This window comes from Polychytrium aggregatum (genome assembly GCF_025602895.1).
Source record: "Polychytrium aggregatum strain JEL109 chromosome Unknown BJ171scaffold_1, whole genome shotgun sequence".
Classification (NCBI taxonomy): domain Eukaryota; kingdom Fungi; phylum Chytridiomycota; class Chytridiomycetes; order Polychytriales; genus Polychytrium; species Polychytrium aggregatum.
In genome coordinates this window covers 1,492,255-1,518,322 of record NW_026516203.1, presented here as the reverse complement: position 1 = coordinate 1,518,322, position 26,068 = coordinate 1,492,255, and the positions used below count along the sequence as shown (strand labels likewise).

Sequence of the window (26,068 nt, the reverse complement as noted above, 5' to 3'; positions counted from 1 at the left end):
GAGGGTCAGAGTCGGCCTCGCTGGCCAAGAATGCGTTTTTGCGTTTTCTGCTGGCATCACGTGCAGCTCGTTTTTTTCGGACCAGCCCAGACCAGACGAGCCCCGACCAGCCCAGACCAGCCCCGACACCCAACGATCAGTCGACACAACCCGCAAGGCCGGTTCCGCCAGGCACGAACAAACACCCGGCAGCGATGACAGCAAGCGACAGATCTGCAGCAACGGCAAGCCAAGCGAGCACAGCCGGCGTGTCGCTCGAATTGGCGTCGGTCGCCTGCAACCGAGTCAGCCAGGGCATGGACTGCTCGCTCATGGGCACGGCCGCATACGCTGCCCACCACATGGTGGCCGTCTTCGACTCGGAGGTGCTTGTCGACATTCGAGGGCAGCCAGTGCAAGCGAATGGTGTGCGCGGCTTGATGCCAGCAAGCAGAATCTGGCAGAGAATATCGGCCCATTGGCCTCGTGCGGGCTTGGACCGCTGGCGATAGGGGATGGCCAGACGACTTGGCTTGCTCACCAAACCGATCTCGATTCTGCAGGACGCCAGCCATCGCGGAGTGCATCAAACGCTGCGAGGACATACCGACCGAGTCAACTGCGTCCGCTTCATTCGCTCAGGTAGATTTCCACCTCGGCAAGTCCCCACCCGTTGAGCATGCGCTCCTGCTCCTGATAGTTGAGCGGACTGCTCGCGATCACTCGACCGCCGATGAGGCCCAGCCAAAGTGTAGATCCTGGCTGTCTCTGGTCTTGAGAATCTCGACCAAGCCCAACTGCATGCACTGATGCGAGAGACGATGGATCACAGCCCGCCCAGGTCGCTCACACCCTTGGTTTTCGTCGTATAGGCAAAGGGCTGAACCAGCGGGACATTGGTCTGGTTTCGGGCTCGTTCGACAAGACAGCCCGCATCTGGCGGCCAAACAGTTCTGGAAAGGTAGAGCCGGTACCTTTGCAGTCGCAGTCGCAGTCGCAATAGTCGTTGGGAGAACCCTGGCAGGACACCCGCTCGGCTCGACCACTTTACTGATGGACGGACTTGCAAACACCCTGATGCTGCCAGTGGGTGTGCACTGCGACTCTCTCTGGACACACATCGACGATAGTGTGTGTGGCGACCACCAGAGGCGAAGACCTTCCTGAGGACGCAAGTCTGATAGCAACCGGATCGCTGGATGGAACAATCCGGGTGTGGGAACTCAAGCTCGATGTGGGTCTCCAAGGTAGTTGCTTGCGCTGTTGATATCGCTTCTGTCGTCGCATCGCCTCGGCCCATATACACCGAGCATGGCCGGACCATTTTCGACAAGCAACGACGCCCGGGTCAGCCGAGTCCCTGGCACTCATAGCATTCCTGGCCCCTTCATCATCTGCTGTGCTTGGCAGACACTGTCGAGTGCATCCAGGTCATCGAAACAGGAACCAAGTACCCCATAGCGCTGGCCCTGTCGTTCCTGCCCAACTCATCTGGTAACTGTCCTCGTGTGGGGAGATGGAAGGTCACGATGCTTGCCCAAACAACTCGTCGTAACTCTCGCCGCAAGGGATAGTGTTGAGGCATTATTTGAGGCGCTTGGCCGAGACGCTTGATCGAGACGCTTGGATGGGCCTCTGTCTTATTGACCTCTGTGGATGCGCATATTGACTCCAATCCCATCCAGTCCCTGTGATCATCAGCGGCGGCACAGACAACAAGCTCGGTGTCTACATCCGCTCCGGTGCGCAGGTAAGCATTATGGCAGACTCTGCATGCCTCGCTTCAGCGGAATGCGTTTACTCATAGACTCATGACAATTTACGGCTTTGTGGCTCAGTTCTCCAAGATGTTGACACTGCCTGGACACACAGACTGGGTGCGATCGGTCGACATTGCCGTTTACACCGACCAGCACGAGAACCACAGTCTCTCCAAGCATTTCAACAAGGGCGATCTGATGGTCGCCAGTGCATCCCAGGACAAGTACATTCGCATCTGGAAGATTTCAGACACTGTCTCACAGACGGGCGCCGCGACCGAAGAAACAGTCGCGGACGACTTTACCAGGGACCTGCTGGATGCGATCGCCAATGTCGAGATGTTCGTATCAAGCACTGGCTACTTCTGGACATGTGCGCATGTGCGATATCTCGGCGCTAGACTCATCCGTCATTGCACCCTTGCAGGTCCGATTCTTTCGGAGGTGGCATGCAGCTGAGCACCAAGGCACATCTGGTCGACATTCAAGTTGAGGAACACCGGTGAGTTTTGCGCGCAGGCAGCCCACCCAGCAGACACTGTGTCTGTTCGACCAGATGCCTTGGCCGTGCACGGTACTCATCTCCTTCTTTGTGGGTCTTCGTGCCAGACGCAAGCGCTACACAATCATGTTCGATGCACTTCTCCTGGGTCACGAAGATTGGGTCCACTCGGTTGCCTGGGCACCTCCAAAGAGCGGTAGCTAGCCATTTCCATATGAATGCTGCCACCCGTCCTTCATGATGCTGCAAGAGTGTGCTGATGTGATGCGACAGGCCTGGAGAGAGGCCCGATATTCTGTTTAGCATCCAACTGATTGCGGACATATATCCCATCGCACTGGCGCCTCACATTTGCTACCACTAGGTCCAGACGGCAGCTACACCCAGCCGCTGTCGCTGCTCTCAGCCTCGGCCGACAAGTCGCTGATGCTGTGGACACCCGATCCCGACACAGGCGTGTGGAACAACGACGTGAGTAGCGGACCTGCTCGTGCTGCTCCATCGCAGCGATCTGCGCCGAGGTACTCACGCCATCCTCATTGGTATAGGTCCGTGTGGGTGAAATCGGCGGCAGTCCCTTGGGCTTCCTCGGCGCCGTGTTTGGTGCCCAGGGTGAACGCATCCTGGGCCATGGATACAACGGCGCCATCCACGAGTGGATCAGCACCAGACGAGGTACAGTGTCCGCACCACATCGCAACATCTGCAGCGACTGTGTGCTTCTGTCTGCCCTGCCAATCAACTGGCTCATACGTGGCTGACAAACGTGTGTCCCTCTATCGGTGCAGGCTCCAGGACCGAGTGGGCTCCCGATATCGGCTTGGGCGGCCATTCCGGGATTGTCGAGGGCGTGTCATGGGACCCAACTGGCAGATTCGTCGTCAGCGTCAGCACAGACCAAACCGCCCGTCTGTTTGCGGCTTGGAGCCGTCCATCAGACCAAGCTTCGCAAGAGAACGTCCGCACTTGGCACGAGGTCGCCCGGCCACAGATCCACGGCTACGATCTCAACTGCATTGCATTCATCAACAACCATAGCTTTGTCAGCGGCGCAGACGAAAAAGTCGTGCGCATCTTTGAAGCACCTCGAACGTTCATCCAATCGATTGGTGCCATCACCAGGGACGCTCGTCCCGAAGATCGGCCGGTGAGTTGCGCGATACCTGTGCTGTGGCCTTTATGCGGAGCGGTTCGGACCTCGGCATCTCGTCAAACAGAGCTGTGGACATCGTTCTCGGCGACTGCCACAACTGCATGCCACGCCGATCTGCTTGGAACAGCTGGGACTCTGCTATGACGCAGAACTTGGACTGATCCGCATCCTGGAACGGACTCGACTGCATCTGCGATCGGTGCGACCCAAAGGAGGATCGCCCTATCGGAGCAAATGTCCCTGCCCTCGGCCTCTCAAACAAGGCTGTGTTTGTGGAGGATGTTGAGAACTCGACAGCATCTCACGACTACCGGAATCTGTCAAGCTACACGGCTGTTTCCAGCACGCCAACGTCGCTTCTTGAAGTTCTCAGCCAGCCGCCGCTGGAGCAGCACCTTACACAGCACACGCTGTGGCCGGAAGTGAACAAAATGTAAGGCAGATGCGCGCATCTGCGGATGCGATGGGATCCTACGCTCCCTTGCGATTCGGAGCACTAAGATGCTCACTGTCTCGGGTGACGTTGCCAGATACGGTCACGCTTTCGAGATCATCGCCGTTGCCGCCAGCCACGACGGGAGGCTGATTGCCTCGGCTTGCAAGGTAAGCCGTCGCTGTGTCTCTTGCTTCATCACGCGCCACAGGCTTCTGTCTGCTAAAGCGACATGGCCTCCTCGGAGCTTGCTGACCCCTTTCCGGCTGCCCTAGGCCTCCAAGCCTGAGCACGCTGTTGTCCGACTCATATCCACAAGCACTTGGAAAGAAGTCTGCTCCCCACTGGCAGCCCATACTTTGACCGTCACAGCTATTCGGTTCTCGCCTGGCGACAAGAGAATTCTGACTGCAGGACGCGACCGCATGATATCCGTGTTTGAACTCCGCGATGGTGCGCATTTGGAGTGCTCGCTGCAGTCGAAGCGATGGTGGTCTCGAGTCAAATGCAAACCCATCGCTCAGAGGCGCGCCTGCAGCTCGCGACGGCCCACCCGCCTCCGCACAACGACTACGATGTTATGCTCCGGCGATGGACTGACTGTGGTAACTTCTGGGATATGCCGCCTTTCATTGTGTAGGCGAGTACAAACTCAAGTATAGCAATCCCAAGTCGCACGCCCGCATCGTATGGGCGGCGTCGTGGTCTGCGGATGGTATTTACTTTGCTACCGCCTCTCGGGATAAATCAGTAAGTGCCTTAAGCATGTGCTCCGCAGCTGACGCTCTGAGTGGCTGGTGACAGCGCCCGAGAGAGGGCTATGTGTCTGATGCTGGTGCTGATGCTGGTGCTGATGCTGGTGCTGATGCTGGTGCTGATGCTGGTGCTGATGCTGGTGCTGATGCGATGTGGCGCTGTGCATACAGATCAAGATTTGGACCGCCGTCAAGGACAGCTACGAGTGTGTCTCGACACTCAAATTTGAAGAGGCTGTGACTGCTGTCGATTTTGTGCCCGCCAAGTTCGCAGATGGGTGAGTTCGCCGGCGCCAGTCTCGACGCCAGCTCCGGGTGCGCCGTATGCATCGTCATCGTATCGTTCACGACGGAATGGGCGAATGTTCCTCCCTCCTGGCCATGACTCACGCTCATCACTGCGCATTGGTCAGCAGCTACATATTGGGTGCAGGACTGGAGAACGGTGCAATCGGGTTCGTCAAGCTCCAAGCAGACGGAGCAGCAGTCACTGCAAAGATCCAGCTCGCCCCTGCAGAGTAAGTAGCGTAGGACCACCGTGCTGCGCTGCACCGGTGTTGACCGTCGGCCGTGTTTCGACCGCCATGACTCTGCCGCCCCAGATGCACCATCCTTGCCATCTCACCACAAATATGTTCACCCTCCTGCTCCAGCATAACCCACATTGCCTCGATCAAGTCTCTGGCATGGAGCCCTGTGTCATCCCAGGGAGACGCCCCGGTTTGGACCCTGTGCAGCTGCTCCGATGACAGCACCGTGCGCATATTCTCTGTCGATCCCGATCGCATCTTTTGAGAGCCTCCAGAGCAGTCCGCTTGCTAGTACAAGCGAGCACGGCCGATATAGTTTGGGCGACTAGCGAATTGACTGAGCTGTCGCGACCGATCGAATAGCACTCCATGGCTCCGGTGGAAACCCCGTGCACTTGTCTTGTTGGATGTTGGGTGCTGGGGCTATGTGGAGTTGGTGACAATGATCTCTGCGAGGGCTGGAGCAGTAACCTCCTGCGGTATGTCGAAGGCTTTGGCGTACTTTACAAGAACTTCCATCATTTCTGGATTGTCAGTCAGGCGATCAGTTAGCGTGAATGGCAGACGAGTAGCCAGTGGATCCGATGACGTCTCGAAACTACCTTTATCTAGATCGGATGGAGTTACTACCGCCTTTTTCTCTTCGTGGCAAGCCTGCAAAGAACGGTAGAGTGAGCCGAGTGGTATCCCTGTCTTGGGTCATGGAAAGCGCAAGGGCTGTTATGGCGAAGACAGCCACTTGTATGCTACAGCAAGGGGCTTCAGGTCGCCGATATGGCGGAGACATGCCGTACCGACTGGTCAAACTGGAGGTCGCCAGGCTCGGGCTCCCAGCTGAAGTGTGGGAAGAAGGCGAGCTCGGTGTTGAACAGCTTGGCGAATCGCTTGCGACTGATGCCCTGGACACCCGAAATAAAGAGTACTCGCGGGCAGCTTCGCGTTTTGAAAAATTCCTGAATGGTGATGGTGCCCTCGACGGAAGAGAGGACAATACAGACGCGAATGTTGTCGAAGGTCTGCGGAGTGATTGTGGTGGTCGTGGCAACGAGAGGTGTCAGCGGAGAGAGATATCGATGCCCTCGCACACGGATCGCGCAGCGCGATTTGACGACCATCTTGATGGAATGCCGATGCCGAGTCGGGGCCCTACATCAAGCGAAGCAAGCGGAAGCAACTGGACTCCATGGTGTCGCTTGGGAAAGTTCCCAAAGAGCTGGGTTCGGCGAGAGAGCAGCGTAACTTGGCTGTGGGTGAGCAAGCCGGCGGACGTCAGGCTGTCCATGATGGCGACAAACTGATGCTCGAACGTAGACGGTGCAATGTCCGGCAGCATAAATCCGACTCTCAGAATGGGGATGTTGGGTCGCGCATCGTGCAGTGATTTGAGGCACTTTCTGCGAGTCGCGGGTATGCGGTTTGATCGAATAGCACAGGCGTCGATGGTGAGTCATGGATGCGACAGCCGATGGCGCCCACACCTGGCATTTGCATGGCCTTGTTGCGCCGATACGTGCAGATGCAGATGCAGATGCAGCAATAGATCGATACAAACATGAGCAGAGTAACGTCGGCGACGAGGCGATTGAGATACCGGTGAGCGAGCAGCCGCCAGCCGGTACACTCGTCTCGGAAGTGGACGACGCTGATGGCATCGCGGAAGTTGAAAGGCAGATTGCGGCAGTATGGCCGAAGGGGACTCTGTGTATATTCGATGTCTTTGTTCTTGTCCTCTGCGGCAGCTGGCTCCTGGTCTCGCACACTCGCTCCTGGTGCCCGGCTGGTGCTGCTGGTTGCAGCGGTGGTTGGACGAGTGCCAGCGCTCATGAAAACGCGTGGAAAGGCTACAAAGGGCGATATGCGATCCGTCGTATACGCGAATGTGCGCACGGGTGCGTCCGAAGATGGAACTGTATATGCGAGTGTGTCTGGGGGCAGGGTTGTGCGTCTAGCTGCCCTCGGAGAGGGAGCAGTTAGGACAGAAGCGAGCTGAACAGCCCCACGATATACTCAAACCGGGACGGACAGAGTCCACACGTGGCCGCAAGGCGCAAGGGCAGCGGAAAGGCGCAAGGGGAAAAGCGCAAGACACGCCAGCAAAAAAAGCCGAGCCCGGTTCCGCCCTGCGCTTGCTCTCTCGACCATGAGCCCGACCGACGAACCGCTGCGATAGAGTCGTCTGCCGAGAGCTCGTCTTCCCCGCCGCCGACCCTGCCTGTGCTGCCGCCGTCCGGCTGTCCTACGAGCAGCCCAGCATTTGCCGCGCCGACCCCCTGTCTCATTCCTCTCCGTCGTCTCCTGGGACGAACGCTGCGTCAGACCCCGCCTCGTCAGCTTCGGCGTGTCTTTCTCTCTCCTTCAAGCCCAACAGCACCAGACCGCTGGATCCGGGCGCCTGTTGCACTCTCCGCTGGCGGCAAGCTCCTCCAAAGTTATTTGTGACAACCGGCTCGCTTGTGCCGTGATTCTTTTCATCGGCTCGAATTGATCAAAGCTCGTCTCTCAACGATATCGCTGTGTCCACACGCCTTCTGAAGAGCGCATCTCCACGCCGACTTTTCCTGAAAGCCCAGCATCCAGCTCTTCGCACTTGCATCTCCCCACCGCATTCACCCAATTCACGCATCTGAGATTTGTCAACATGGGACACGGCGACAGACCCAAGGCGAGGCCCCAGCCCACAAAATCGCAAAAGCCACCACAGGCCGCGGACCAGAGCCACCACAACAGCAGCCCAATCCGCCCATCGACTGCCCAGGAACATACCCGGACTGCCTCCCCGTACACCCCAGGAACCATGGTCCCTTGCCCAACGGTCCGGTTTACGCCGGCCGGATCCACTCCCCCGAGTCCCGCCGTCCCGGGCCCTGTTGCCAAGAAACAGCCGGGCGATTCTGCCGAGCAAAAAAAGAGTAAGCGCTCTCGCCGCCCGTTCGCAGGACACCCCCAACCCCTGTCTTCAGGCCGACAACTTTGCTGGTGCAGAGCGTCGTCTCGGTCTGGTTATGGGTGCCCAAGTGCGTGGCTGCAGCAGCTCGTCCTTTGCACTCATCCGCTGTCGCTACCGGCCTCGCAGATGCAAACATGATCTTTTGCAAAATCGCCGAAGACCTGATACAGCTGCTGAAGGCAAACGACCAGGACTCGGTGTTCCGCATCGACACGATCCGACGGAGAGCGTCGAGCCTGGTAAGCGCTGTGACGGTAGCTCCTCCGGGTCGCTCCGCCCTCCCATCCGGCCCAGGACGTCAATGACCTCCAGCCCGGGGAGGGAGCTTGTCGAGCACCTGAGAAAGCAGCCACGCGATCGTTTGACTGATCCAAGACCCCGCCTGTACCGGCACTCAAACTATGCAGTATAACGAGTTCTCGCAGCTCCAAGCCCAATTCACCGAGATTCTGACGGAGCGAGATTCAAGTACGTTGTCTCCACCGCGTGTCTTGGCATCAATGCAGTCTGCTCTCATGCACATGGACACCTCGAGCGATTCGATTCTGCTAGCCCCGAAATGCCACCCGAATCGCGCTAATCATTGATTCATCGACGCCGACATTGGCGGCACACAGTACGCGAGGACTGGAACAAGATCACGGTTCGCCAGCAGAAAATGGAGAGCCTTTGTCGGGATTTGCAGAGCGAGAATAAGCGACTGGCGGTAAGAATCTGCTCGGTTGGATCCAAGATCGATGTCCGATCGAGTGTGGCTGTCTCTGGCTGCGATGTGACTGCCTTTGTTTCGTGCATACAAAGTCTGACCCGACTATTTGTCCTTGGCTCCATCCAGGCCCTCCACGAAGATACGCAAAGGATCACGATCGGCGAGACGCAGAAGCGCGAAGAACTCGCGATCAAGTACGAGTCCAAGATGGATGAGATGTCCGAGGAGTACCGGAAGCACCTTGAGGAGCACGAAATGTACGATATCCTGAGTCGCCGATGACGGCAGGACGCTTGATGTTGTGACGAGGTTCTGGATCCATCGGTTGTCCAGTCCATGGATGGTCGCGAGCTCACGCTTTGCTCTCTGCACTAATCCCCCCCGCAGGCTCAAATCGCGATTCGAGGGCTTTCTGGAGCAGTACCAGCTACGCGAGCACCACTTTGACGCCGTGGTTCAGGCAAAGGAGCTGGAACTGGAGCTGGAGCGCGTGAAGCAAGATCATCAACGGCAGGAAACCGAGAAGGAGCTCCGCAACGTGGCCATCCTCAAGTCACAGATCTCATCGTTCGTCAAGACCGAGGAGGATTTGCGGAGAGTCAATGCGGAATATCTACAAAAGATTGTGAAGGCCGAAGACACCCTGCGGAAGAACAACGAGCTGGTGCAGTCGTATCAAAAGGCTCTGCAAAGCGTACGGATTGTATCTCGCCGCAGGCTTGATTTGATCGCCTTCTGAGCGACTGTGTGCTCTGTCTTGAGCGCGTGAGTGGGGGATGATCTTTCGGACAGAATGCCACCGATTGAGAGCGCTGATGCTGATAAGCTGGTTCGACAACGAATCTACCGATCCAGGTGCACGAAGAAAAGCAGTCGTACGTTGCCGAAAGTAGCGAAAAGGTAGGTTCCTGTGGCGTGTTTGCGAGCCGCACTGCAAGATCCTGCGGGTGTCCTGGCCCCCGCTGTCCTACACCCAGCATCAAATGACCCCCCTTTTAAACTTACTAGCCGTTTCGCGACTCTGCAGCAGAAGATGTCGGTCGAGGCCAGCGCGCGCCTCAAGGCAGCAGAGTATCGCATGACGACAATGGAGGGCCTATGCCGAGCACTGCAGGTATGAAGCGCCACCATGCATGCGTGACAATGCCGTGCGGCAAGGCGTTTTGGGACTCGCTCGGCAGTAGCTTGCCACTCTGCTTGTGCTGCGGTCGGTTCCCTGGGAACTATGTCTTGGATATGGAACCTGCCGGCGTGATCTGGCCTCTAACAATTGATGCCTCGCACAGACGGAGCGGGACGAGCTGAGAAGGACAGTTGCGAACTACGAAGCGATTCTACGGATGTCGTCGGAACCAGTCCGACAGCAGTTTGCCCTGACAAACTCGAGCCCAAGCCAACCGAATCCAGTGAGTCAACTAAATCCAACGAGCCAGCTGAATCCAGCGAGCCAGCCGAGCCAGCCGAGCCAGCCCAACCAATCGAGCAAGTCGAATCTCCCAAGTCAGCCGAGTCAGCCGAGTCAGCCGAAACAGCAAAGTCAGCCAAACCCGACGCCGACCAAGAGCCCGGCGATGGAGCGCGAGGCAGTCGACGGCGACAACCCAACCGAGATGCCGACGAAAAAGCCCGACCGGAAGGGAAAGCGAAAATAGACCCGCGACGCCCTGCAATGATAATCGACCCAGCCCTTGCCGCCCTCATGCCGTTTCCTCCGTCGATGACCTATATCTTCCCGCCCCCTACCTTCCGCTCTGGCCGAGCCAGAGTCATTCCGGTAGATCTCACCACTGTGATGGCGGCGCCCCGTGCCGACAATGCGCGATAACCACGATCCCGATTCGCGGCTCTGCTCAGCGAGCTTCTGCTATTTGCCACGGGCGGCCCCTGACTGGATCCGAGCCCGCTCGCTTCGAGCGGCGGTTGGCCGATTCGAGATCCGAGATTCGAGACTGTCAACGACGGCGACGGCGACAACGACCCGACAAATACAGCATGATAGAGCACCGCTGCTGCAGTTGGCGAATGGACCACCCTCTGGCTTGCCATGGCGCAAACCTTTGTCCCTTTCCCACACACTCTCGTGGAACGGCTGGAGAGCAATACTGCAAGCCTGTATTGATCATCATGGGCAGTGTTCAGAGAGCCAGGGAATAGGCGGCGTATGATGCATAATTAGAGCTGATCAAAAATCGCGAGCTTCACCGGCAGCTTCTCGCCCAGCCAGAAGGCATGGCGGGTGTGGTCGGCCTTGCCACCGTCCGAGGTTTTGGGATGAACAAGGACCGACAGGTTGCCGCGGTTGAAGTTGAGCCAGGGAACGACGGCGCCGAACTGAGCAGGGGTATCGATCTGCAGCTCGAACATGTTCTTGCTGTGAGGACCTGTGAGGACAGGGTCGGACAGATCGGGTCAGCACGAGGCCCCAGGCACATAGTGAAGAGAGTGGTGGTCGTCCCTCCGGAGGGCCGATGTCGGCCGACTTTTACTTTTGTTCGTGGACACGAGAAATTACCCTGGCCAAGACGACAGGCGCCTCGGCTGAGCGGAAGCAGGAGCGGACACAATGCTTTGGCACCAGACCCACTCACCGATGGGGCGATCCCAGATGGTGTAGATGCGAAGCTCAGGGAACTCGCGGCGGAACTTGTCGTGGAGCTTCTGGGCCAGTTCGGCTTCATTGGCATCAAAGTAGACATGGGCATCCCAGGCGTTGGAGCGGGAACGCGGCAGGACGGGCTCCGGGAACTCATTATAGTACTTGGAGGGCGAGTCCTGCTGTGGGTTGATGAAGTAGCCGGCAACGGGATGCTGAGCACGGGAGAGCTCGACGGACTCGGGGATGGGCATGGCGGTGGATGCTGCGGGTTGGGCTTGGGTCGATTGGTTGCGAGCGGAGCGGGAGAAGCTGGCAAAGAACTTTGAAAGGGCAGACACTTTCGGGCGTTTGCTGCGGGAGAGGGGGCTTTGGGAAGGGAAGGCCAGGCACGATGCTGATCTGGGAACGGACGAGGGCCAGGCCACACTTTTATATCCGCCTGGGCGGTTGGGGCTCGCTGGGCGCCGACGATACCGGGTGATATGCAATGTTCGGTCGGATGCGGGCTGGCACTCTGGGCGTGATTGGATTGCCCCCGTTGCGCTATTGGATTGCGCTTGTGCGTGGGACGGCTGTGCTGACGAACGTGTTGAGGAGCCAACAGCCAATCGCTGCCGGGCGGCCTTGTGCCTGCGGCATCGCATTGCGCTATCAGGGTGGCCCAGGCGGGGACATCACCAGGGCTTGCCGCCAGGCTCCTTGCGGGTCGGCGAGCGGCGCTGACATATTGGGTCGCCACCGCGCATTACAAATCGGGGCCGGGCGGATTTGGCTCGTCTGGTCGGTGGGTTGGTCGTCTGGTCGTCGAGTCGGTTCGGGGAGGGAGGGAGCGGCGGCTCTGGACGGCTGCGAGAAGAATAGGAATATGATGCCGCTGAACAAGCATCCCTGCTGCGTCGATAGAACATGTCGAATAGAGCATCTCTGTCTCTCAGTCAGAGCCACTGCCCGACCTCTTCCTTCCAGCCCTGTGGACAGAGCAAGTCTGCTCAGGTGCACTGCCGATGCGACCCAGCCCACTGGCAGCCTCGGCTCGTTGGTGTGTTCGGCTCGTTGGTCGAGCGAGTTTTGCCGATGCGGATCCAGGAACACGGAAGTGAGGCTTTATTGCGATAGGCCGAGGTGCGCGGGACAGGGCGAGCCAGTTCGCACGGGCTGCTGGGACGAGGCGGGACAGGGGCCAAGCACCAGCGACGAGCGCAGACTCGGCCAGCATGAGGACAAGCAAAAGAAACGAAGCGAAACAAGGCTGGGGGGGGGAGGAAGACCAGGCAGGCAGGAAGGAAGATCAGGCAGGAAGGACGAGTGAGTCAAACGAGGCGGGAGAAGACCGGCAGCGGAAACAAGACATGAAACCAGGACACAGGCAGAATCATAAGCAGACAAGAGGCGAGCGAGGGGCAATCATACGACGGCAGGAAGCAGGCAGCGAGGGAAGGACAGAGGGGGGCAGCCAAGGATAGCAAACAGAGCCAGGCGAGCGAACGAAAGGAAACGAATGGAAGGGGCACGGAGATCCGCAGGAAGCAACGGCGGTGGCGGGCGAGACAGATGTGGATCGATAGCGCGGGGCTGAGCGGGTGGGTCGGCGCAAGTCGAGAGATACTGCATGCTCGATTGGTTCCATCGGAGCGCCGCCAAGTCTGTCCCTCCCCTTTCCCCCCCCAAAAAAAGCAAATAGGTCCGCCGCAGGCTTGGCCATCGAGCTTGGCCACCCGGCTTGTCCCTCTTGCGATACGTGGCCACTCAATGGCCCAGAAGGGCATCCTTGCCAAAGAGCAGGTAGTCCTCGACTCGGATCGCCCAGCTTCGCTTGGTCTTCTCGACAACTTCGTTGGGCCCGCCAAAGACGTAGGTGTAGCCCATATTCTCGAACTGCGACATGATGGGGTCGTGGCCCAGGCGGATCTGGCGCTCGTCAACGACATGGTTGCGTGCGCGGGCGCCGTCGCGAGTCTTGACCGTGATCCGTCCGTCGACAACGCCGGCAAAGGTGCCGGGCCGCCAGATATAGTCATCGTTCAGATGCGACGTGGCCTCGCTTCCGGCGGCGGCGTCGACGTCCCACACGGGGAGGCGGATCTCGACTGGATCGTCGACTTGCAGCGCCGACAGGTCCTCCGACAGGTCCGCCGATGGGTCCTGGCAGGGACGCAGCACCTCGATCGAGACCCAGTCTTCGCGGCCCGAGGCGGGGCAGCGCACCCGGTAGCAAGGGTCCGTGGGATCGCGATGCCACTTGGTGTCGGCCATCACCTCGACGAGCTCAACATGCTCCCAATACAAGCCCCCGCGGAGCGGTCGGCCCCAGAGGCCGGGCTCTTTCTCGCGCACGAGGCGTTCGACCCAGTCGCCGACGGCGATCGTGTCCAACGACGCCGTCTTGGCCTTGATGACGTTGACGGCGCTCTCCGAGATCGGGCTGAGGGTGTCGGCGATGGTGGTGATGAGGGTGGTGGCCTTTTCGGCAAGGTCGGTGTCCTCCTCGGTGGTATCGACCACGAGGATGTCGGAAAAGTCGACCAAAGGTGCAACCTCCTTCCAGCGGAGCAGGGCGCGGCTCATGCCCGTGCCCGAGCCCAGGAAGACGGGCACAATCGGCAGCCGGAGCTTGTAGGCAAACTGGAACTCGCGCAGGCAGTTGTCGGACCCAGCATAGTCCCCCGAGATGCCGATGATGGCAAAGTTGGCTGGTGCAGGCCATGCGGGACGGCAGTCGCAGACGAATCAGCTCACGGCCGCACTGGTGCGCGGTGCTCTCTCTCACGGCATTCGCCATCAAACAGTGTACCCCAGCATATAGCAGCGCCGTTTACAAATACATACCGGCAAGCAGGTCCTTGGCAATATCTTCCCACGGAGTGCTGGGGCTTCGAGGGACATGCTGGACACGGAAGCCGGTGCCTTCGATGGCCTCGATGATGACGAGCGGGTCCGCGAGACCAGTGCCGCCCGAGGAGGCCGTCAGACGCGCAGAGTCCGAGAGCATGTAGCTGACGTAGATCTTTTCGGTCTTGAGGACGAGCTCGGGAATGGCCAAACCGAGCATGTTGGCGATGCCCTCGTCGCTGGTGTCCGTGGGCATGTTGACGTTGCCCGGAGCCAACAAAAAGAGTCGCTCGGAGGGATAGTCCATCGAGACGCGGACTTGGCGGGCATCGAGGCGGTAGACGTCGTCCAGAGGCGCCCGGAACTTGACCTTGACCCAGCCGTTGTCGATGCTTTCGAGGCGAGCCGGCCACCAGACATAGCCCGAGTCGTTGTCGGCGCCAGTAAGCTTGCGCGCTTCGACCAAGATGCCCTCCTTGAGACCGCGGAGCTGGAGGAAGGGCGACGGGGACTGGAGTGGCCGCAGGCTCTGCTTCGAGACCCATCGCGAAACCAGGGTCTCGTGCTCTTCCTCCTCCACGTCTTCGCTCTGCAAGTCGTCGTGTTCGCCCGTGTGGAAGATGACGCGGTAGGGGCTCTCGGCCTCGAGATCGGGATTGACCTCTTCGACGGTGGCGTAGATCCACACGACGGTTGACTCTTCCTCGGGGTCAATGGCGGTGGTGCGGATGGCGCATTCGACAGAAAGGCCGGGGACAATGCTGTCGTAGAAGGTGTAGTCTTCGGGCGGCACGAGGTTGTCGCGCAGCTCGCTGTTTGTCAGACGGCCCAGAATCTCGGACAGCTCGTCAATGTCGCTGGTCTTGAAATCCTTGGAGTAGTCGATCGCGGGAGTTGGGCCGAGGAAGTAGGCCACCGTAGATTCGGTGTAATCAAAGCCTTCGGAAATAACGATGGGCACTGCAACCAGAATGCGAGGGCGTTGTTAGAAGGTGGCGGATGGGCGGATGGGAAGATGAACAACTGAACAGATGGGCAGATGGGCAGATGGCGGATCGTCTGAGGAGAGCCAAGGAAAGCATCCAAATATACGCCACAGACACCAAAGACGCTGCGGACACCGAACCCCCTCCCTTCAGTGCACATGGGGCTGACGGCCCGTGTCTGTACACGACATGCATACCAATAGGCAGTCGCTTGTAGTTGACACCCAGATGAAGCTCGCGCAGACAGGACTCGGAGGCAGCATACTCGGGCGACAAGAACACGACAAAGACAGAGGCTGGAGCGATTCCATCGCAGTTGTACGAGCAGAGGCGATGTTAGAACGAGCGTCGGCCATTTTTCTGCACAAGACACAGCGCAAGCCGTGGACCGCGGGCCGTGTTCGGAAGGCATAGTGGGAATGTTGGGCCCAAGATGGATCCACTCACCTGACGAGATGCCCTTGATGACTCGCTCCATCGTGGGATCCCAGACTTCCAACTGCTCAATGTCGATCCATGTATTGTATCCGAGGCCCTTGAGAAGGTCGCTGACGACGCGGGGGTCGCAGGAGCTGGGGGCAGTGGCGGTATCGCCGGCACGCTGCGAGTTGGCAGGGCAGTACGAGATGAACACTGAGGGGCGCTTCTGTGTTGGAATCATGACGGACTCGCGATTCTGGTTCCCGGTGTCGAGCCGGACCATCGGGTCGGATGGCGCATCGGATGCAGGACGTTGAAATTGCCGGGGGGGAGACAGAGGGAGACAGCGACATTGAGTGAGACGACACCGTGAGCACCCATTCCCGTAGGACCAAATAGCCGGCACTCGGAAAAGCGTGAGCAAACGAATCGCAGGTCGAAGCAATCCCAGCCCAAAGCGAATGACACCCAACTGGTGCAGAGCAGGGGATGGACTCGAGCATGCCGGTCTCGGTCTCAATCTCGGTGTCAATCTCGGTGTCGATGTCGGTGTCAACCTTCGACCCGAGCTTGCTCTCCGATTCGCATCTCGGAAGCTCGGGTTTGGATTGCTCGGTGCTGGTGACTCACCTTGGCAGAGGCCACGGTGGCGCTGTTCAAGCGACCAGCAAAGGCCGATCGAGGCTCGCCCTGGATGTCGCTGGCGGCAGCGTTGCGACCGACCGAGACGGAAAGCACCTTGGGCTTTGGGGCGATACGGAAGGCGCTGGTGGTGTCGTGGGCGTTGAGGATGGCAAAGGGATCGACGCCGCGAGGGATGTTGCCGGCCTCTTCGATGGTGAGGGCAATGATCTCGGGCAGGCCGCTGGGGTTGTTGGACTGAACCGAGAAGATGTCGCCGACGGGGAAGCGGTTGCCCAGGACAAAGCCGTCGAGGGTCATGGCCATGACAAGATTGGGAGGGAATCCAAGAGTCTCGGAATCTTCCTCGAAGGTGCCCTGGACGCTGGCATCGGGCGGAAGGTCCCAGGACGAGTGGCCGCCATGGGCAGCCTCGGTTGCAGCAGCAGCAGCGGCAGCAGCAGCGGCGGCGGCGGCAGGATTGGCCGGATCAAACTGGCCATCGACCAGATCCTGAGGATGTCCCTGGAAAGACGTGCGAATCCTGGCCTGGATGGCATCGCGATCTGACTCGGCAATGAGCTCGCTGACAGTGTCGAGGAGGTCGCGGATGGTTTCGTTCTTGGGAGCCGGCACCAGGAACTTGCCACGGGAAGTCAGCACACGGATGGGCTGGACAGGGCCGGAGGGAGAGCCTCTGACCCGCATGGCAATGCCGGTGGTGGTGTCGGAGAAGGCTCGTTGGGTTTGCTGCAGGAGGTAGTTCATATCCCTCGGGAGGTTGCTAAAGAGGGGCGAGAGCGGGGACTGGTTGGAGCGAGGGGTCGGTGGGCCAGTCGGGGTGGAAGGGGGAGAGACGGAGAGAGAGTTTGGCGGCAGCTTGGAGGCGGTGGTAGGCGGGAAAGCAGGGGTGAGGTCGAGGTCTCGAGACTAAGACCGAGGTCGGGATCGAGTGGGAATGCGGCTGGGAGCGAGGGCGGTGGGTGGGATCGAAGCAGACCAAAGCTGCGAATCGCAAGACGAAGGGAGCGATGGAAGGGCCGTGGCGTGCGGGCGGCAGAGGGGGAGCGACGGTGACGCTGGCTGAGTCGGATTGCTGGGGCGTTGCAATCGATCGATCGGGTGCTGCAGACCCAGACACTGCTTGATCGCATCAGGACCGACACGGACGGGTGGACGATCGATCGAATCCAAGCCGACGAACGGGTGGGTGGCCGACCGCCTCGGGTGCTGTGATCGGTCGTTGCGGGTATCTATCGGGGCTCTGGTTGCTGCTTAACAGCTTGCCGATGACACCCAACATCTGATCGCATCCACACTCTTGCATCGCTCGCAGCAGACGCCACCATGCCCAGACAGGTCTCTATCTTCATGTACGGCGCCCTCTTCAAGGACATTATCCTGGGCGTTGACCGGTAGGTGCTCCTCGATCGCCAGCTCCCAATCGGACGCTTTGCCTCAACCACACACCCACGGCCGCGATCTATCCAGATAGCTCACCTCCATGCTATCGGTCATGGCTCGCTGGACAACGGACTCTTGGATCGGCATTTGTGTTTCGCTGTGAAGCTTCCCGGCCGAAGACTCCAAGCTTGCGGCCCGAACTGTGCAGACTCGTCGAGGAGGCAATACCGGCAACTCGCTGGTGGTGATGTCTCAGTACCTCGGCGAGAGCGACATCCATGGACAGAGAGTCGATGTGGACCTCAACATGATAGGATGCTACGCCGGCACACCCGAGAGCCAGGCAGCCGAGTAGGTGTCCGAGCACGACGCCGCTGCATTCTGGGCCAGGCACTCTATCGCGAGGCAATGCTATCCCGGATTGACGCTTTGTTCCATGTCCTTGCGTGGGGACGACAACTGCGGCCAGCGTCATGGTCACCGACCTGACCAGCCGATCCATCTCCATCTCGAGCTGCATCTTCCGCGGGCCCGAGTTCACCGACCCTACGTCCTGGATCATCGCCACGCCGTCCACCCGCACGATCGTCAACCACAACACCATGCCCGAGCTCAGCTCGGCCGAGTTTGAGGCCCACGTCTTGCCCAACATCGTCTCGGCAAGCGGCGAGATCTGGGCCCATTTCGAGGGGCGGAACTGCCTTGAGCTGTCACGGATGATCGCTCGGCTCGACCAGTGGCGCACATCACAGCCCGACCGACGCATCCGGATCTCGGTCGAGTTTGAGAAGCCGCGGCGCCTGGGCATGGAGGCCCTGCTGAAGCAGTGCGACGTGGCCATCTTTTCGGCAGTATATGCGGCCGACTATGGATACGATGCCGACCACCACGACGAGTTTTTGCGATGGATCCGGCCCCAATGTCTGCCTGGGTGAGTAATGCTGGGTGTGCGGCCGTGTGAATCGCAGGCGAATGTCGTCCGCGGGAGCTGTCCTTTGGACTCGACCACGGAAGCAGCCGTGGCTGTGGAATGCCTTTTGGACCCATGTTCAAGCAGCATGTATCTGACGGCGGTGTTGTTGTTTTCTGGATGCGCAGATGCATCCAAGTCATCACCAACGGCGATCGAGGAGCCACACTGGCGCAAGGCCCGACGGACCGGCACGGCGAATGCCTTCTGACACACATCCCCGCCGGCAAGGTGTACGGGGACGCTGGGGTCGTCGACACCATTGGGGCCGGCGATTCGTTTATTGGAGGATACATCCTGGGAATGGCGGCTCTGCAGATGGATCCTCGACCAGCATGCGAATTTGGCTGCCGGGTAGCGAGCGCCAAGTGCGGACTTGTTGGCTTCGACGGCGTTGCACTCTTGGTCAAGCCATAGGGCAACACTGCAACAATGCGAGCGGTATTGTGTCGCAGTGATGGCTACTTCATTTTTGTACAGTCGCTGGCTGGCTGACGCCGCATGTGCCCAGTGGGCAGTACCCGGGTCTGGCGACGACCAGATGACAGACGCCTCGATGGATGGTGTGGTGGCGGCTGATGGTCGGGGTGGCAAATCCCACCAGTCAAATGCAGCCAGTCGAAACCGATTAATGCCAGGCCGGCTGGTTTGGAGGACCTCCCAGACGAGCGAACTCGATGAGGGCATCGATATTGTCGACCTCGCGCCTCAACCACAACCACCTGTTCAGCCACATTGCAGGGGATCGCCCATGTCGCATCGCTGGACCATGCGGTTTCCTCCGCCCGCGTGTTTGTCTGTTCGGACAGTTCCCGTGCCAGAGAGTGGATCCGGCCTGGGCTGTATCTGCGACCAAGTGACCGGCCGACGCTGCGGCAATGCACGACACCGGCGCTGCGTGCGCGGCGGCAGACACAAGAACGTGCAGGACGGCGGGCGATGGAGGGAGATGGCGAGGACAGGGCCAGGGTCAGATGGCCAGGGTGCAATGGAGCAGAGCCGGAGGGGCCGTCACGCGGGGCGGCTTGCGTTTGAATCAGGGGCCACATGGCGAGGCAGCTGGGCATCGGACGGCTGGAGAGCCGCAGATGTGCGATGCGACGCCAAATTGATAAGAGTGCATGGCGACATGGCAGGCGTGCTATCGAGCAGCTCGACAGCGATGGCATCAGGGACTCGACAGCGATGCCATCGGGAACTCGAGAGCAACATCGAGTTGGTGCGCCCCTGGCCGAGAGCGTGGCGACGCAGCTCATGCGCCCGGCACGCGACCAGGCTCCACTGGTGCGACCGGGTGACTGCACGGTGCGCGTGTCCGGCGGAGACACAGACCCAACAGCGCGTGTGCTGCGCGCGAGTTGCTGGCGCTATCTGCGCCGCATGACACAGCGCAGTTCCACATCCGCACAGGCACAGTCCACACTGCGGCACATTCGTGGCGCGTCGGGCGCACAATGGTCGCCAGGGCACACACACACGCTGCACTATGCTGTGTTGCGTTGTGCTGTGCTGTGTTGTGTTGTGTGAATCGGCAACGTACAATGGATTGGCTGAAGGGCGGACGATTTCGAGTACCGCTGCACAGCAGCAGTGGCATCCCACAGCAACAGCAGCACCGCACAGCGACAGCGGCACTCTACAACGGCACCGCACAACACATCGCCCCCACCGCGCCAGCGGCACAGCCCGACTTCATGCCCTTTCTTTGCCCGGTGCTTTTGCGTGTTGTGGTCTTTGGGCTTTCGTTTTGGCTCTGGCTTTGGCTTTGGCTTTGGCTTTGGTCCTGTCCTTCTTTTGCCATCCCATCCATCTGCGTGGTTCTTCTGTCTGCTCTGTCGCCCGTTCTACTGCTGCTGCTACTGCTGCTGCTACTGCTGCTGCTGCTGCCCATTCCATCTCTTGTCGCTCCCGCGCCTGCATCGACGCTCTGCCGAATCGCTGCTTCCCAGAAATCCGCCGAGACAGGTTCGTGTCTTCCAGAATTCATCCTCTGCTCGCCGAGTCTTCAGCCACCAAGGGCGTGCAGACCCCCTTTTTCCTCTCCGACGGAACCACAGCCATGTCTGTTCTCGGGCTCCATGCTGCCGAAACCTTGTTTCGTCTGGTTTGGTTTTGGCTTGGCTATCGTCGGCTGCAGTCGCATGCATTCTGCGATATACTCTCTGCGATATGCACTCTGCGATATACACTCTGCGATTCGCATTCGCCATCGCTGCTGCTTGGACCACTGCGATTCGCCCTCCTCAGCAACCCGCTCTCCTTTGGCTGGCATCCCCCTCCTCCTGCCCATCCTTGTCCCCTTTTGGCCACCGGGCGAGACTCCGGGACCACCTCGGCCATCAGCTGCCCCCGACCCGCCCGCCCTTTGGCGTGCTGACCCCCCTCCTCCATCCCATCCCATCCCGTCCCATCCCGTCCTCGCTGGTGATTGAGCCTTGGTTCCAAATCCTGCAGGGTTGGATTGGAAGGTCCTTCTACGCCTCTCCCCTGTCCGTCTGCCATATCCGCCCCGCCTTCATTGCCCTCGTCCTGTCGGGGTCCTTTGGTTGTCCTCCGTAGCCTCGCCCACAGCACGTCGCCCGTGTTGCCCCCCGTTCTAACCTCCTGGCCCTGGCTGTCTCTCGTTCCTATCGCATCCATCCGCCCTGTCTGAATCTACTTTCGTCGCAACCATCCGCACCAATCAACTTGCATCCATTCCAACCACCTCATCAAATCTACCTCCACGCTCTCCACCGCATCCACCGCATCCACCAACTCCACTTCAATCTACTTTCACTCCAACACCATCAATCGACTCCGTGCCGTGCCGATCCAGTCGATTGTTTGGACCTGCCAGCCAGAAACCCGCCCGCACATCTCCCCCAATGGAGGTCTCTGTCCTCAGGCCCAGCTCCCACCCGCTCTCCGCCGACCCGCCTGTCCTCGGCCTCGACCAGCGCAAAGACCCTGCCCTCCCGCCGTCCATCCTCACCTCCATGATCGCCGACGTCTTTGGGGCCGCTCTTCAGAACAACCCACCTTCGCCCTCGCCCAGCGTCGACCCGCCGTTGCCCGACCCGGATCCGGCTCGCCATGCCTTGCTTGGCCCGGCGTCTCGGCCCTCGTCGCCGCCGTGCGCGCCGCTGCTCGATACCGCCCCGCTGTCGCCCGCATCGGCATCGTCGGCAAGCGACACCCCCATCGCCCGGACCGATATGCCTCCCTTGCCCGTCGCCGTCTTCGACTCGATCTCCTCGGACCTGCTTCGACCCGATCACCCTCCATGGGGCCCTGCCTCGTCTGATCAGCCCCTTTCTCCTTCCGACTTGTCGCTGGGCCGTCTGTCGCTGGATCCGCCGTCGTTTGATCAGCCGCCATCGTCCACGCGCCATCCGGCGTCGTCCTCGAGCGCTGTATACACGGCCCAGTCGCCCTCCGTCTCCACATCGACCCACAAGCCGTCTCCATCTCCATCTCCATCTCCATCTCCATCTCCATCTCTGGCTGCTGGACGCTCTGCCGCACTTCGATCCGCCGCCATCCATCCCCTCCCGCTCGACCTGACCTCTCTCCAACCCGTCTCGTCCGGCCTCATCTCGCCAGGATTCTCGCCTTCGCCCCAGTCCGGCGGCAGCTCGTCCTTCACTCCAACTTACTCTAGGACTCCTACCGCTTCCTCGGCCTTTGCCTCCTCAACCACCTTTGCCAATCCGCCGACTCTCTCCAGCTCCTCCGTCTTTGCCAACTCGCCTGCCCTTACCGCCACCTCGACCTTTGCCAACTCCTGTGTCCTCCCCACCGAGCTCAACACTCCCACTGATGCCTCCCGCCCTGCGCCATCCGCGTCCTTTGACAATGTCCTCTTCCAGCCTTTGCGGCTCTCACCGCTCTCCAGCACCGGCTCACCCTCCAACTTTGCCTCGAATCTGCACGACCTGGAGTCGATCGCGGACTCGGAGAGCGCAGCCCTTCCGCTGTCCTATGCTGCCAACCACGCTGGCTCCTCTCTCGAGCGCTACGATTCGTTCGACCACACCCCGCCGAGCTCGGCCCTCCCCCCCACCACCAGCCTCTTCAGCCCAGACTTTGCCTTCAAGTGGGACAACTACTCGATCGATGACGACCTGGTCTCCATCAACCCGAGCCAGGCCGCTGCCTTCGATACCAACAACTACGAGGCCGACTTTGTCCGCCACATGAATGGCATCTCGCAGGCCATCACCACTCCACTCGACGAAACCGACGACGAGGCTGACGACATCCTTGGCGCCTCCGACATCATCGCCCAGTACAACCGCGGTTGGGACGACGACGACGGTGCCGTCTCCTTCAAGCTGCAGACCCACGACACTTCGTCGCTGGTCTCTGTGCCGCCCAGCCAGGCCGACACCGATGTCGGCGCCGAGGCCCGCATCAGCCTCCTCCACGATCCGACCGACGAGCCTGCCGCCTCCACCACCGCTGCCGCCCTCGACAATATCCAAGCGATGGATGAGATCTGGAACCAGAGCCGCAACCGCGACAGCCTCGATGAAAATCCCTTCTTTGCCGAAACTCCGACCCAGCTGTTTATGCCAAAGCCCTCCGTTCGGACCTCTCCCACGCCGCGGCTCGCACCGGAGCAGGAGCGCAAACGCGTTTCTCAGTACTCGACAAGGTCGGTCTACTCGCAGGCCTCGGCAAAGTCTGCCCCGGCAGTCCTCAACGACAATCCTGATCCCAGGATACCGGCCGCCCGCCATGCCCTGACACCGTCGCCCAATGTCGAGGATCTCAACGAAGAGTATCGCAAACTGGTCGGCTCCAACCAGCTGCGCCTCATGCGCAATCCCAGCAACCGCTCCAAGCACCGCCGGAACCGCACCAAGGCGAAAAGCTCATTGAACCCCCGCGACCGCGAGCGCCGGACGCTGTCTCTTCAGATCCCCACACGCATTCCCGCCGATGCGAGCCCATCGCCGGCCTCAGGCTCGGGCCATCCTCCGCTGCCGCCCGAGACCATGCGCGACACCGTCGAGGGATCATGGGTCTATAAGCCCCGGCCGACCAACACCGGTCGCCGCCGGTCCAGCAAAACGGCCGCCGCTCTCGATAACACTTTCCTCGGAGTGATGATCTCGATGTTTGGCAAGCGGGACCGCGCTCCTGGGGCCCGAGGCAAAACCCAGTCCAAGACGCTCTCCAGAGCCCAGTCCAAAAACCTGAGCAGCTCGCCCGAAGACGACGCCTCGCACTCCTCGGACGAGGACGTCGAGCCACCCAAGCCCGTCGGTCCTTTCTTCAAGACCGAGCAGTACGACGCCGACGACTTCCCTCCCTCGGCCATCTCGAGCTCGAGCATGCGGCTCTATGGCGTGGTCGACACTAACGAAGGCCTCTTCACCATCGACGACGCTTCGTCGGTCTCGCAGTCGAACCACTCGGAGCCTGCAGAGCAACACGACCACGAGGACGAGCCGGAGCTGCCTGCGTTCAACACCAACCCGCGGCGCCAGTCCGGACACGACAGCCAAAAGGCAGCCTCCCCGTCGCCGACCCTCCATCGTGCCAGCCAGATGTCGACCCCGATCCCACCACTCTCGGGCTTGAGTGCCATCCTCGGGTTTGGACAGCGACACCGGCCCACCACCCCGGTTACCACACCGCAGTCGTCCCCTCACCCGCATGGCTCGTATCTGACAAACACGTTGGGGACCCTGACGACGCCGTTCCTGGGCAGCGGCCCGCAGCATCACCCGGACGGCGCTGGCTCGGCCGGTCTGCAACCAGGTCCCCCGCGCCGGGCCACCAAGCGCCTCTCCATGGCCAGCACTCACACCACCAACAAGGGCTTCCTCACCCTTTCCGACAGCTATATACCATCCGAATACGATACCCAGCACTATCCCATCGAGACCGCTGCTGCCTCGTATCCGTACCCGTCCTCAGCGTATGCCGAGAGCCGTCGCAGCGAGGACGACTATTCGGCTCGCCTGCCCACCTTCAGTCGCAACCCCTCGGCTGCCGGCAGCACAATCACCCTCAGCACGATCCACACGGCGAACGGCGTGGCCGGAACCATCGTCGTTGGCTCATCGTCCGGGCCCGCTGGATCCAAGTACCCAGGACACCACCTCGCAAGCCATCCGCTCCAAAGCAACCGCTCCAGCGTGCACGAGCCGCTCGACGCTCTGTCCCCAAACTTTAATGTGCCCTCAAAGTTTTACAAGCTCGGGGTCTGTCTCTCGGTCTCGGATGCAGAGATTCCCGACGACACCATCTCCAAACTGGAGACGATGGTGGGGTTCACTCAGTACATCATCACTGCTCGGGTAAGCCCTGGGAAGGCCCGTGCGATGGCCGGTGTGGCCGGTGTGGCCTGCTTGGTCGGCGTGGCTGGCGGATGCTGTGGCAAGACATTGTACAGACACAGGAGGTCCTCTGTGCTGTTGCTGCTGTTGCTGCTGTTCGCCCCAGCACGCCACAGCAGCGATCATGAGGGGTAATGCGTTTCTTGGAGCTGACCTCTCGCCAATATGTGTCTTGCGGCATCTCGGCCCGCTCTCTCTCCCACAGCTCCTCCGCCCAAACATCCCAAACTTCCGTAATCCAGAGGCCTGTGTCTTCACGGTGTACAAGCGCTACAAGGAATTCCGTGCATTCTACTACGACCTTGTGAGTTCAGCAGCCGCCAGGACAGAGGCTGAATCCATACCTGTGTTGGAGGGGGGGGAAAGGATACTTCCGGAGATCCTGCCAGCGACCGATTGGCTGATTGATTCTCCACCGTCTCGACCCTGCTCTGTCGCAGATGAAGGCTCATAAGAACGCCACCAAGAACTGGCCAGAGTTTCCTCAAAAGACCTTCTTTGGTGGGTTCCCTTCTCCTTGCTGTGCATATTGCTCTGGCAGCTCGGTTTGCTCCTCCGTTTCCATGTTTCGTACTGACTTTGATACAAATGGCGATCCTTTGAACTTGTATCCCCCCTCTCCTTCCTGTTCGCTTGTATGCACGCACATGCGCATATAGACCGATTCAGCACCAGAACTGTATCTCATCGACTACTCGCGTTTTCGGCCATCGTGGAGTTTATTTGCCTCCATCCACAACTGTACAACTCCCCGATCCTGATCGACTTCCTGGACATGTCCCCGGCATCGAGCAGCAGCGGCAGTGCATCGATCAGTCGACGGGAGAGCTTCCGGCAGGTCGCCCATGGCGGCGGTGGTGTCGTCATGTATGAAAACAAGAACTCTTAAGAGATCCAGACTCTCGACATCTGGTGTCGCGGCCTGATGAAGCTGTTGCTGCTGGTTGTCGTTGCCGCTGCTTCCCCTTCTATCGATCTCACCTGGCAGCAGCCACTCTATCGAGAACCTATGGACTGGGCCCATCCTATCCTACCTTCTCAAACAACAAAGCGAACCCCGAAGAACACATTCTCCCTTGGGCTTGTGCACGTGTGTGTACGTGAGCCCGTCAATGCACCGACTCTGGCTGGGTCCGATGCCG

The 26,068-nt window shown here is 60.0% G+C and overlaps 7 protein-coding genes across 7 annotated transcripts; 4 read left to right on the top strand and 3 right to left on the bottom strand.

Annotated features, from left to right (window-relative positions):
- The first annotated feature begins 2 nt into the window (after nucleotides 1–2).
- On the top strand, nucleotides 3–5,638 carry BJ171DRAFT_485501 (WD40-repeat-containing domain protein). Its single transcript, XM_053109118.1, has 19 exons — nucleotides 3–365; nucleotides 543–621; nucleotides 852–940; nucleotides 1,067–1,226; nucleotides 1,390–1,473; nucleotides 1,665–1,729; nucleotides 1,818–2,080; nucleotides 2,167–2,241; nucleotides 2,349–2,437; nucleotides 2,606–2,712; nucleotides 2,790–2,916; nucleotides 3,030–3,388; nucleotides 3,607–3,827; nucleotides 3,925–3,997; nucleotides 4,103–4,280; nucleotides 4,468–4,577; nucleotides 4,754–4,860; nucleotides 4,996–5,100; nucleotides 5,236–5,638. Exons 1-19 carry the CDS (start codon nucleotides 195–197, stop codon nucleotides 5,375–5,377), a joined length of 2,604 nt encoding a protein of 867 aa, XP_052971988.1. The 5' UTR covers nucleotides 3–194; the 3' UTR covers nucleotides 5,378–5,638.
- BJ171DRAFT_576714 (uncharacterized protein) lies at nucleotides 5,536–6,936 on the bottom strand (the record flags this gene model as incomplete). The annotated part of the gene is made up of 5 exons (XM_053113771.1): nucleotides 5,536–5,636; nucleotides 5,715–5,766; nucleotides 5,907–6,128; nucleotides 6,263–6,506; nucleotides 6,665–6,936. 5 exons carry the CDS (start codon nucleotides 6,934–6,936, stop codon nucleotides 5,536–5,538), a joined length of 891 nt encoding a protein of 296 aa, XP_052971987.1.
- Nucleotides 6,937–7,750: 814 nt separating this feature from the next.
- Nucleotides 7,751–10,420, top strand: BJ171DRAFT_576713 (myosin-like coiled-coil protein-domain-containing protein; the record flags this gene model as incomplete). Its single annotated transcript, XM_053113770.1, has 10 exons — nucleotides 7,751–8,021; nucleotides 8,186–8,298; nucleotides 8,467–8,527; nucleotides 8,677–8,765; nucleotides 8,895–9,025; nucleotides 9,156–9,462; nucleotides 9,624–9,668; nucleotides 9,799–9,882; nucleotides 10,055–10,174; nucleotides 10,331–10,420. The coding sequence occupies 10 exons, from the start codon at nucleotides 7,751–7,753 to the stop codon at nucleotides 10,418–10,420; spliced, it is 1,311 nt and encodes a 436-aa protein (XP_052971986.1).
- Nucleotides 10,421–10,852: 432 nt separating this feature from the next.
- On the bottom strand, nucleotides 10,853–11,815 carry BJ171DRAFT_454077 (DOPA-like domain-containing protein). The gene is made up of 2 exons (XM_053108236.1): nucleotides 11,357–11,815; nucleotides 10,853–11,149 (listed from the first exon to the last, which is right to left on the bottom strand). Exons 1-2 carry the CDS (start codon nucleotides 11,613–11,615, stop codon nucleotides 10,941–10,943), a joined length of 468 nt encoding a protein of 155 aa, XP_052971985.1. The 5' UTR covers nucleotides 11,616–11,815; the 3' UTR covers nucleotides 10,853–10,940.
- Nucleotides 11,816–12,968: 1,153 nt separating this feature from the next.
- On the bottom strand, nucleotides 12,969–17,238 carry BJ171DRAFT_10602 (uncharacterized protein). The gene is made up of 5 exons (XM_053105411.1): nucleotides 16,230–17,238; nucleotides 15,627–15,855; nucleotides 15,377–15,475; nucleotides 14,191–15,153; nucleotides 12,969–14,054 (listed from the first exon to the last, which is right to left on the bottom strand). The coding sequence occupies exons 1-5, from the start codon at nucleotides 16,986–16,988 to the stop codon at nucleotides 13,111–13,113; spliced, it is 2,994 nt and encodes a 997-aa protein (XP_052971984.1). The 5' UTR covers nucleotides 16,989–17,238; the 3' UTR covers nucleotides 12,969–13,110.
- Nucleotide 17,239: 1 nt separating this feature from the next.
- Nucleotides 17,240–19,117, top strand: BJ171DRAFT_10584 (Ribokinase-like protein). Its single transcript, XM_053105406.1, has 5 exons — nucleotides 17,240–17,469; nucleotides 17,557–17,635; nucleotides 17,790–17,975; nucleotides 18,094–18,555; nucleotides 18,723–19,117. Exons 2-5 carry the CDS (start codon nucleotides 17,568–17,570, stop codon nucleotides 19,009–19,011), a joined length of 1,005 nt encoding a protein of 334 aa, XP_052971983.1. The 5' UTR covers nucleotides 17,240–17,469; nucleotides 17,557–17,567; the 3' UTR covers nucleotides 19,012–19,117.
- Nucleotides 19,118–21,276: 2,159 nt separating this feature from the next.
- On the top strand, nucleotides 21,277–25,815 carry BJ171DRAFT_564389 (uncharacterized protein; the record flags this gene model as incomplete). Its single annotated transcript, XM_053113302.1, has 4 exons — nucleotides 21,277–24,887; nucleotides 25,132–25,230; nucleotides 25,367–25,427; nucleotides 25,586–25,815. The coding sequence occupies exons 1-4, from the start codon at nucleotides 21,462–21,464 to the stop codon at nucleotides 25,813–25,815; spliced, it is 3,816 nt and encodes a 1,271-aa protein (XP_052971982.1). The 5' UTR covers nucleotides 21,277–21,461.
- Nucleotides 25,816–26,068: the final 253 nt, after the last annotated feature.